At 31.5% G+C, this 11,817-nt stretch overlaps 1 protein-coding gene across 1 annotated transcript; it reads right to left on the bottom strand.

Moving 5' to 3' along the window:
* On the bottom strand, nucleotides 1,044–4,684 carry LOC107627407. Its single transcript, XM_016330239.1, has 12 exons — nucleotides 4,602–4,684; nucleotides 4,392–4,486; nucleotides 3,515–3,578; nucleotides 2,525–2,642; nucleotides 2,271–2,419; nucleotides 2,141–2,177; nucleotides 1,931–2,052; nucleotides 1,685–1,805; nucleotides 1,522–1,587; nucleotides 1,399–1,446; nucleotides 1,204–1,293; nucleotides 1,044–1,100 (listed from the first exon to the last, which is right to left on the bottom strand). Exons 1-12 carry the CDS (start codon nucleotides 4,682–4,684, stop codon nucleotides 1,044–1,046), a joined length of 1,050 nt encoding a protein of 349 aa, XP_016185725.1.

Genomic DNA, 11,817 nt, shown 5'->3' with positions numbered 1-11,817 from the left:
CTGTGTTTGCATCTGGGACTCTATTGGATTGTGGTGATTGGTTGTTGGTTGGATTGTTTGGGCCTAGGGCCGTGGTTGAATTGAGATGGGCCGATGGTTGGTTTCGGTATTGTGGTTATGGTTTGGAAATGCGTGAAAGGCTAATTTGGTTCAGCATAGATAAACCTTCTGAAATGCTTTTGAATATTGTTTTAAATGAACAGTTTCTTCTTTCAGAAAAAGGATTTCAGATTTCTCTTTTATTGTAAACGGTTGTTTTTGAAAAGAGGCATAAGATGGTTATTAATCATTGGTACGGTTTATCTTCATGTATCCTATTACAGTAATTCCCAAAAACCCTCTACTGAGAACCCTTTCGAGGATGATGTTCTCACCCCCCCTACATTTTTCCCCTTTCAGGATATGGGCGCAGAAGTTACGAAGAGCTTATTTAATTGTTGTGATGCTCTGATTTGTTTTAATTATGGTTTATTGTACCCTCGCCTTTATCTTGATATAATCTGTAAGAGGGATAGGGACTGTATTGGATAATGCTTGTAATATTATTTATATATATTTATGTATATATATATGGATGTACTCTTTATGAGTTGTTGTAAGTTGAATGGTATTTATGGATGTACGTTATCGAACGAAAGTATCTTTGAAAGCGGTATTGCGGTTTAAAGTTTTAAACAGGCTCATATTTTAGTATTAAATAATATAAGTGTCGTCGTAATGTCCGAGCTATCAGAGTCGCACAGCCGGAAGTGCGAGCTTTGGTAGTTAGGGTGTTACACTATGTTCCACTTGTATCAAAATAAAAAGAAAGTACTTCTAGTGTCATTAGCATGCCCAAAAAAAACATAGATAAATTAAATAAATTAAAGCAACAAAGATTTAATTTAAAATATCTTAAAATCTGAATAGTATCCATTAGCTCAATAGATAATAGTCATAGCCAAGACTCCACCAAAGTTTCAAAACATGTTCTTTTGTCTTCATTAGCTGAAGAACCTCATGTTTCACAGTAGTTTTATAATGGTAACAATTTTCACAAAATATCAGTGCTTCTTTTTAATGGAAGGAGCACCAAACATGTTAAACTCATTCAACAGACTCTTCAAACAAAACAAAAAAAAGAAGTATAATTAAGATTTTGACCAAAAATAAAATCCGAAATATAAAAGAGGCCAAATATGTGAAGATCAAATTAATGAATACCCCGACAATAGGTCTTTTAGTAGCAAAACAATTTTTCACTATTGGATCAAGTGACTCATCACAAACAAAACATCCATCTTCACTGTGTGACTACACAGAAAAAATAAATAAATAAATGACAATTCATAATTGGCAAAATAAGCTTTAATATATATAGTCTAAAATCAACAACAATAAACAAAAAAAAAATCATACTTGAACAAGGTTAACAGGCAACTTAAGACTCTTGAACTCGTTAACAATCTATTTGTCAGAACAAAAATCTGTCACTTCAAAATTAACTTCTAAGTCTAGGTTGTCTCTACTATTAGACCTCACTTTGAATATAATTTCCTTCCCTAATAATTGTGCAAAATCTGGAGGCTGATCAATCATCCTACCTTCCTATAGTTACATAAAAAAAGAAATTAACCCATGAAAAGAGAATATCACAAAAATATCAGGCGCAAACGCATTAGAACAATAAAACAATAATATGCACAGTTTGAAACCAGTTAAGGATCTCCGAACATGACTTCTTTAATATTGCACGTCCCTTACGATCATGCAACACAAATGTTACTGAACTAGAATGATCAACTACTCTCATCTTGATTTGATACCTTGTGCATAATTCCATAAAAAGGCATAAAAAGAGACATTAAAAACTATCCATGTTTGAAAATAAGAACGAAATAAAAAATAAAAAGTTAAATTTACTTCAAAAGTGCCACATCAATGTACCCACAATCTCCACAAATAAGCAACTTCGATGACCATAATAGTTTTTCCACACTCGTAAATTGGAACCCACCAGTCACCATGGTTAATCACTTCCAAACCAGTAGCCAGGACACAATAAATACTACCCTACATGCACACAACAAATTAATAAAAAAGATATAGTTATCTGATATCCTAGAATAAGTGGATCCATTGTATCTATCAAACCAATTACCTCTTCGAATAATTTTAATTGCTCTATCGATCTCTTCCTGTCAAGGATTAAGAAATCATCACCGTCAAAATGGGTCATACGACCAACAGGGGGTACACCAGATTTTATCGGGCCTTGAGTGTCCCTCTACCTCGCTAAAATAGTAGGATCATAACTTATCACTGATACATCATAAGAATCACACCATCCAGTAGTTTTTACTTCGACCTTGACTAGAAACTCCTTATCAAAGAAAAAATCCTTAAAACCAGTAGGATCTTTGCTTGCTTTTTCTTTTTCCTACACAAAAAATTATATATTTTTAGCATGTTAAATAAACAAACATTTTTTATTGATAATTATAATGTGATTAATAAAATGGTTTCAACAGCAGAAACCACATACATTTAACTCTTTCACCATCTCAGTACAAGTCCTTCCGAATAGAACTGCAGCCTTCTTATCAAACACAACAAATGTTGTTGTAGTAGTACCATCAAAACTCAACAAATCCAACTTATACCTATTTTTTTATGCAAAAAACATCAATTAACACTTTACCTATCACCCTTTAGTTACAATAAAATCACAAAAAATATTATTCAACATAATTTAAATTCTTAAATACATTTTTTTAGGCTTATCAGTTTTCTAGATTTCAGCTTGGCAGAGTAGAGTTTGGTATAAAATTGTTGTAGATATATAAATTTTTTTTATGCATTCTATCTCGTTTTGCCAAATTCTTTTTGTGGCTAGACAATATTTCCATCGATCAAAGCAAATTTTTTTTGGGACGAAAGAATTTTATATCTCAACTTCCTAAATAGTCTCAAGCTTTAGGAAGCAAATTGGTTAGACTTGGTAAAAGGTGAATTTATCGCAAATGTTCAGTGTGATGAAGTATGGTGTTCAATGACAAAAGAGTATTTTGCTGAGTATTTAAAGAAAAAGAATGCCAAAAAACAATAAGACTGAAACAAATGTATTATAAGTTTATATCTCTCAAAGATATAATTTGTTGGTGAAAAGAACTCACCGTGCACGGAAATAAAAGGACTTCATATACAAATAAAATCGAACCTCAGTCCATTATAATTCGTTGGTCTAATTTGTGTATAAAACTACATACCACACAAGCTTCAAAAAATGTCACACAAATAAAATTGAAAGCAAAATTAAACGAATAATCACTTTCTATCATACCCAAGATTTACATCTACATACAAAGCATAAAACAGCCAATTTTTTAGCTTAATAAATTATTCTCTTATTATCTACTAATTATTGGTATTAAGCTGGATATTGCTAAATAAATTAAAAAGAGACATAATCAATTACGTAACTACATTATTTTTTATGAAAAGATTGCACAAATAATTCCAATTAGAGTCGTACCTGTCAACCACATTATTCACGTCCTTATTACAGCCATCGCAGAAGTATATATTTGCATTAGCTTCTGTCTTCACGTCGCAAACACAGGATTTATACCACCAACTTGGAATGGGTTCAACATCAAGAACAGTGGCCAAAACAATATAAAATCCAACCAATATAGGAACAGTTTGAAAGTCAAAAAGCAAATAATGGACCAAACATCAAAAAGTAATTTTCTATAAAGCACTCACATCTGCAGCCACACGTAACTCATTTATTGTCTTTCTCTCAGTAGAATATAAAACTTCACCTTTAGCAACTTACACCGGTTTGCCGAAAAGCACAGACAGGTACTGCGAGAACTAAAAGTTTCCTTATTAGATTGAAAAAAAGCAACTATAATCTACTGTGAACCTAATTAATTAGTATAAAAATTATTTTAGCAATGAGTTATAAAATAAAAAAGTAAGCTTGAAATTATATATGAATTAATTAATTGTTGAGTAATTCAACACAAAATTTACAATCAAAAGAAATAAAAAACTAGTGATACAATTTTATCCATGTGCATATAATAATACTTTTTATCACTTCAAATTTTAATTTCTAGAATGTGAGTCCTTTGCCAGATTTGTTATTATCATTTTCTATAATTTCATTTGTAATTTCACATGATAAAAAGTATTAAAGCACAAAACATAATACTTATAATTTTATTACCACTACATGTAGTATCGCATCCTAAAATTTTAAAACAAAATAAATTACTATTAATATGTAGTATTACACCATAAAATTCAAAAACTAAAAAATACTAATTGAATCACGTCTCAGTAATTAGTAAGATAGTTACAATAAGATATAACCGTTTGATAGTGATCAAATCCTCACATACCTTGAAAAGTCTTTACTCTTGCAAATTGAAAAATAACTATCGGTAGCTGCTGCTCACCCGCTGCCATAAAACCCTTGATCCGGTCCATCATCTCTCTAAGAATAGCAACTTAAGCGTTAAACTACAGAGAAAATACAAATTATTTAGAAAATAAAAAAGTTAGTTATATAAACATATTAAGTGCTAAGTAAGGACATCGAAAAAATGCACCCGTCATTCTCAATATGAATGACCAACATGCCAATAAATTTGTCATCATTCACATATTTCCTCTCACCCTCTACACCGGTCATAACTCTAGCAACATTTAAAATAAATATCAAACAGAAGATTGTGCACAAATCACCCCTCTTAGTGATATTTTGTCATAAAAATAAAAGAAAAATCAACTTATATAGTTTGAAGGATACACTTACCAACCAAAAAAGGATGTTGAGGAGAGTATCTCTTAGTTTTCCTAAAAGGGACCAACTTAATAATCACCGGAAGAGGGTAAGACAGTAGTCCTTACTTGAAAAAAAATAAAAAATGATGTGATGTTATGCGGTACAACCCACAGTTGTTGCTAACTCCACAGTATGCAAAAACATATACAGCTTCCTCCGATATCAATGATTCAAACACAAATATCAGATCCTTACCTATGGAAGTATGCGTAGTTGTTTTCTATTTTTTTACAAAGCAAAATATTTTATTATTCACTCTCCACACATAGTAACAATAAAGTCCAACTAAATAAACAAACAAAATTTATATAAAATATTTCTTTCAACAAAAATAATTGACTAAATTAAAAAATTGACATTACGTTCAATTAATTAGAATGTTTATTTTATTAAATTCTACCTAAGGTGATATTGCTAGTGACTATGTAAAGTAAAAATAAACTCAATATTCAAAAGCAACAAAAAAAGAAATACAAAAAAACAACAAATTGAATCAAAATTAAAAACTATGTATCTCGAAACAAAGAAAGGTTAACATAGCAAGGTACAACTACTTCAAATTATGTAAGGACAAATATTAGGGAGCTGACTACCGAGACTAAAGGTACACTTTAAAAGTAATCATAGACAGCTCAATGAAAAGAGAATTTTGAATTTAATGAGCATTGTTATTCAAATAAGAACCTCAACTATAAATAAAACTAAACCTCATTTCAGGATATTTCATTGGTATATATTGTGTATAAAATTAAAAACAACACAAACTGAAAAAAGAGGTCACACAAATAAAATTAAAAAAATTAAACTAATCTATCATACCCAAATGTCTAACTAATTTAAGTATATGACCACTATATAATAAATACATTGTAAAGTTTAAGTAATAATCATACCTAAATTAATTCCACTTTCAATAATTATTACTAAACCATTAGACCATTAAATTTTAATTCACATACAATGTATATAGTCTGTGCATGTTTCTGCCCATTTAGAAAAATTATGTTTAGTTTAATTCTAACTATATAAATTGTTTGGAAGATGGCTATTGACAAGAGTTTTTTTTTTTTTAATCAGAGCAATCACAATCAACATAATACATTGTATATGTATGCATCATCTCACCACAAAAAATTATAAAATTATCATATGATTTATATCAAAATTCAAAGCTATAAACTTTAAATATAGATTAAGTGTATGAAAGTATTGAAGCAATAATTCATGCATCAAATATTGTATATTTTATGAGCATCAATCACCTTAACATTAAAACCAACAAATTTTATCAGGATTATCAAAAAATATAGATTAAGTATATCAAAGCAGAGAAACAATTGTGTGTGAATAAAATTAGAGGTACCTGCTCATCCATCAACACCATTTCAATGGAGTTAATGGATTTAGAGTCTTTGAATCTCGGTACGTAGTGACCAAAGTCTGGTCATTCTGACATGAATCCTCCAATATTCTTTTGACAGTGGAATCATCACCAACAAATCATATTGCTACCATTTTTTCTCTAGTAACAAAATAAGAGCAAACATAAATTCTAGTAAGACACGCACAGTAAGGTTGTAGGATCACACCTCTTAGGTTTTTATAGCATCTAAAAAGAAATATATTTTCAGGTAAATAATTTTAAAATTGGAGTGCATCCAAAATCATAGATCCTCTAACCCAAAAAAAGAAGAAATATATCTTGATGATTCAAAAACGAAAAAAAAAAATGATTTGAAAATAAAATACTCATTCTATATCATAAATATTGACAAATCAAAACATATAGAGTAAAAAGCTATGGAAATAAAGAATATGAAGAAAAAAATAAACAAAATCAGTGTAGCACATCCACAAATTCTAATCACAATATTGAGCAAGAAAGAGAGGATCTATAAAATAAAGTGCAACAAAAATAAAATCATAAAAAACAGTGCAAGAAGATTCGAAATGAAAAATTTTGGGAGATCTCCAACAATAAAAAGTAAAAAATGAGAAAAAGAAGCATCTTGAGTTCTAATTGAATAGAATTGCTCCCATGTCCAAGAAACCTCTCATGCTTCATCAATAATCATGGAGATGATTCCATGAAAGACACCGCAGATAACAGTAACATATTGAGGGAGAGGATTTTGCTATGGAAGGTAGCTCTTCTGAATTGAATTTGTTGTGAACAGTGACGCATGGAAGAAGGAGATGCCAAAATCAAATCGCGCCAACCATGGAAGCAATCTTCTTGACGCAGCGTCTCTACTTGTTGGGAGAGAGAAGACCAGAAACAGGACTTTGGGTCGGGCAGATTGGAATGAGATACAGGTAGATTTTCTGGGATTAGCATTGTAACACCCTAACTTTTAGCACCTCATGATTGTACTAAAAGTTTAGACGTTACTTACCTCTAACCCTTTTTATTTTATACTATCTTTATTTAATATTGAGTGTTCGCAAATACGAATTGGAATTCTAATCAAGAAAACGAAAGGTCTTTACTTTAAAACTCTTAATCACAAAAATATATATACTCACATAACAATATAGCATAGACTTATTCCAAGATTCTCAAATACAAGCCCTACCCCTCTGAAATTCAAAGACAATAAATGGCGAGGGGAAAACCCAAGCTACACCAAATACAGGAGATACGGATACGTATGTACATAAAGCTCTGATGTTCAGTCGCGGCTCCGCGCCAAGGATTCCTGAACCTGTTGCTGAAAGGAAAATCTGTAGGGGGTGAGAACGTCGTCCTCGCATGTTCTTAGTAGGGATAGCGAATGCCGTAAAAATATACAGAATAATATACAAATAGTTAACTCATAACCCGAAAACAATTTTCTTTATTAAACCCTTAAAATCCTTCTGAAGTCTTACCTAAAGCCGTGTAAAACCCTTTCTTTAAATCACATTACTTAAACAAAATCTCCGTTACATTAACAATTCCTCATTTCTTAACAACATTCCTCAATTATCGCAATATCTAAATAAGCCAGCATCGCAAATAATATTCCTAAACCCAATCCACAAACATCAGCTCCCACCACATTATTAAGTCCACAGCACAAGTAAAATATCCAATCAAGCATACAAGCAAGTCACCAAGACAACAGCACAATTACAAATAAATAAGATAAACAACCACAATCAAATGAAAATGCGCAAACAGTATGATGCATGCCTTTCCTATGCAAGTCATGAGCTCACGCGTCGGTTGTCTATCCGCAACCCGACATTACTCGGAGCGAACCCTGAATATGGTTTCTTACCGTGTCAGTCAGGCACAATTATCATCATGGGCGAATCCATGTCAGTTAGGATATTTTGGCATCATGGTAGAAACGGGCTATCAGTTAGGTGAACATTCCCGCATTAGCAATCTCATGCTATCAGGCGGGCACTTTCACATTAGCAACCGTAGGCTATCAGTCAGGCGGACATTCCCGCATTAGCAACCTTAGACTATCAGTTAGGCGGGCACTTTCGCATTAGCACGTTGGCACAAGACCTATTTAACATACACTTTTCAAGTATCTATCTTATTCATTCTTTCTCATTCTTTTCCTCTTAAGAATCTATTTTCTTCATTAGTTCTCATTTTCTTTCTTTTTATTAAGCCTCCACATCACCAATTACATACATACACCTCTGCATCACCTACATTATTAAATGTACCTCCGCATCACCACTTAATTGCACATACCTTCGCATCACCAAATAATCAATTACACCTCCGCATCACCACCTATTCACTCATCTATTATAATCTTGAATCGATTAGTTTCTAAATAATCAAACTTCGTAACGTTTAATAAAAACTCTTTTTTCTTAATAAATCGAACTCAAATTATAACTTAAAACAAAAATCTTTTCTCAGTAGATTGAACTTAAAACATAATAATTTTCTTGATAATTTGAAAATCAACTATTATGAACCCTAAATCCAGCTTTCTTTTAAATAATGCTTTAAGTAATGTCTCAGAGTTTTGTAAAAAACTTCTGCAGCATTTCCTCTAAAATTCGGGCTTTGTCACCCTTCAAGGGTTCCAACCAAACCAATTCTCAACCTTTCCAAATGTCAAATAATTTCTCAGTAATTAAAACATTCTCTTTGAAGCTAAGCCACTTTTCATTTTAATAAAATTCAGCTCCCTTTCAGTTCTTTTGCTATTGAATCAAACCAATATTTTCTCAAACTCTTTCCAACGGTTTCAAACCCAAGTCACTTCTTAGTATAAATTTATAACTCGAACTTTGAATACAAAACCCTTTTCTCAATATGAGTAAATATGTAAAGCAAATCTTTTCTAACATAGAGTTATTTCTCAAAATAAGCTTGTAAATCAGGTTTCCAAAATAAAGTCACTTTTTTGTATATTTTTGCAAGAATTCGAATAGAACCTCCTTTTAAAAATAGACTTCACCACCCTCATGACTCTCTCACTTCTATCATTCCTTAACTTATCTCAATCTAAACCAGTACTTATTTCAGAATCAATCAAATTAATTACCAAAATCAATCAAAATCACAGCCAATCATTTATAGCAAAGAAATCTAATCTCAATAATATTATAATTACTAACATATTTGCAATTATTTACTATACTTTTGGACATTCTTAAATTAAAAACGGTTAATTTTAAAACAAAATTTTCTATCTTTGTATGAAATCAAAATCAACGAAAGTTTCGGAGAAGCTTTCTGACCGAGCTGCTGAAGAGGAAAGCATCATAAATCGCCTGTATCTCCTAGAACTCCAATTGGCCGAACTCAAGGGGAAGATGAGCTACGTCACCGTCAACTTCTACTGGATAAAAACAACGCCAACGTGTAGAGGAGAAAGTTACAAACACTTTTATCGAATTAGATTTTTTATTAGAGTTACGGATCGCAAAAAATTGAAGCCGAAACTCGGAGGTTCCATAGAGATCTCTCTCACCCATGATAATTTCTTTTTCTTTTCTCCAAAGAAAATAATTCGATCTTGCTTGGAAGAAGAAAAGTTAATGAAGGAAGAATGATTAATTGGTATTAAGGTGACACATGAGGGCTTATGTGTCATGATTATATATAAATATGTATATATGCTTATACGTTAAGTTTCTTTTCTTTCTTTGTTTCCAAATGGCTTTGGCCAAATGAACTTTAATAATAATAATAATAATAATAATAATAACAATAATTCTTTTATCTTTTTTAAAATATTTTATTATAATAAAAATTATTTAAAAATTTTAATAGATTTTAAATTTAAAGTAATAAAAAATTAATTTAATTATTTTTAGAAAAATAATTTTCTTTAAATAAAATAGTAAATAATGAATAATTCATTATTTAATTTTTCAAAAATTCGGAGATTATATTCCTACCCACTTTACAAAAATTTTCGTTAGAACAAATTTAAACTCAAATTAAAAAAAATAAGGTCCACAAGGATAAGTACAAGAATATTAAAGATAATGTTTAGAAGAGGTCAGGTGGGCAATTAGATTTACAGGCCAACAAAGATGCACAGAAACAATAAGATTTGGTCGAAAAAAAATAATTAAATCACAATCTAAGAAAATCTAAAGTAAGAATTACAATGAAGATAATGAAAGAAGAGATGGCACGAGTTCGTGTAGCACGAATAAAGGGTATATTTTGAAACGAATCTTTAAAACGTAACTTCTAACATTTCCAAATCCCGTAATTCGCATTATCTATTAATCTTATTTCGTCCATGACAACCCGTTAGTGTTCTCATATACATAAATCATTAGTATTAAGTTGGTCAAACCTAATACCATGAAAAATGCAACGATCGCCTAACAGCATTAATCAATAGACAGTCATGTATCTAAAACTCAAACTCTTGTCATTAAGTCCTATTGCATGAGTATGCAGTGAAACATAATCAATCCATTCTCGAGGCTTTAACAAAAACGAACTGCTCTGATACCATAATGTAACACCCTAACTTTTAGCACCTCATGATCGTACTAAAAACCCAGGCGTCACGTACCTCTAAATCTTTTTATTCTATACTATCTTTATTTAATATTGAGCCTTTGAGAATACAAATCAAACTTTTACTTATGAAAACGAAGATTCTTTATTTTAAACCAGTTAACCACAAGGTATATATATACTCACATAGTATTAAATACATAGATTTATTCAAAGATCTCCAAATACAAGTCCTACCCTTCTAGAAACTAAAAACAATAAACGACGAGGGGAAAATAAATTCTAACAACTCAACTCATGATCATAATCTTCTATGCTCCTGTAGTTTCGCACTAAACCTTCGCACCTGTAGCTGAAAAGGGGTGGAGATATGGGGTAAGAACTGGGGAGTTCTTAATAGAATCGAGGTGTATAGTTATATTCATTTTATTACCATAGCCAACAGCAACAAAACTTATAATACAAACAACTTTAACAGACCAAAGATACAGAGAGAATCACAAGCCAAGAAGCGTACACACATAATCACAGAAACATATATCACAGAGAAGTATGCGCAAACAAGTATGATGCATGTCTATCCCTAGTGCAGGTAATGAGCTCATCTGTCGGTTTTGACTCGCTCCCGTCGTAACTCAGCAACCTTTGTCTGAGTTTGATTTCCAGTGTCATAACTTCTGTAAGCACCTTCTGTCTTACAGGTGCGACTCTCTTGAGCCGATGTATGCAAACATAAACTTTGTAAGCAACCTCCGTCTTACAGATGCGACCATCCCCTGAATTGGCCGATGTATCTCTGGAAAGCAAATTTCGGTGGACTCACCACCATATCTCTGCTCATTTTTAGCAGGTAAACAATCATTTCAGCTCGTTCTTAATGCCAAACAATATCTCCACTTATCTCCTCTTCGTTTCGTTCTTTCTTTCGTTTCTTTTATTCTTGCTCTCTACTCTCCTGTGGCAGAGGTTCTTTAGATTCTTTTAATCTTTTATTTTCTTCTTATTTTTCCCTTGCTTTAATATCAGAAATCATCTT

Source organism: Arachis ipaensis, chromosome B02, assembly GCF_000816755.2.
Source record: "Arachis ipaensis cultivar K30076 chromosome B02, Araip1.1, whole genome shotgun sequence".
Classification (NCBI taxonomy): domain Eukaryota; kingdom Viridiplantae; phylum Streptophyta; class Magnoliopsida; order Fabales; family Fabaceae; genus Arachis; species Arachis ipaensis.
This window is presented reverse-complemented; position numbering and strand designations above follow the sequence as displayed.

Coding starts and splice junctions, on each gene's coding strand:
- LOC107627407 (XM_016330239.1), bottom strand. CDS start 4,684: ATGACCGGTGTAGAGGGTGAGAGGAAATATGTGAATGATGACAAATTT. Junction 4,487..4,601: donor ATTCATATTGAGAATGACGG/GTGCATTTTTTC, acceptor TGCTATTCTTAG/AGAGATGATGGACCGGATCA. Junction 1,294..1,398: donor TGCCTGTTAACCTTGTTCAA/GTATGATTTTTT, acceptor TTTTCTGTGTAG/TCACACAGTGAAGATGGATG.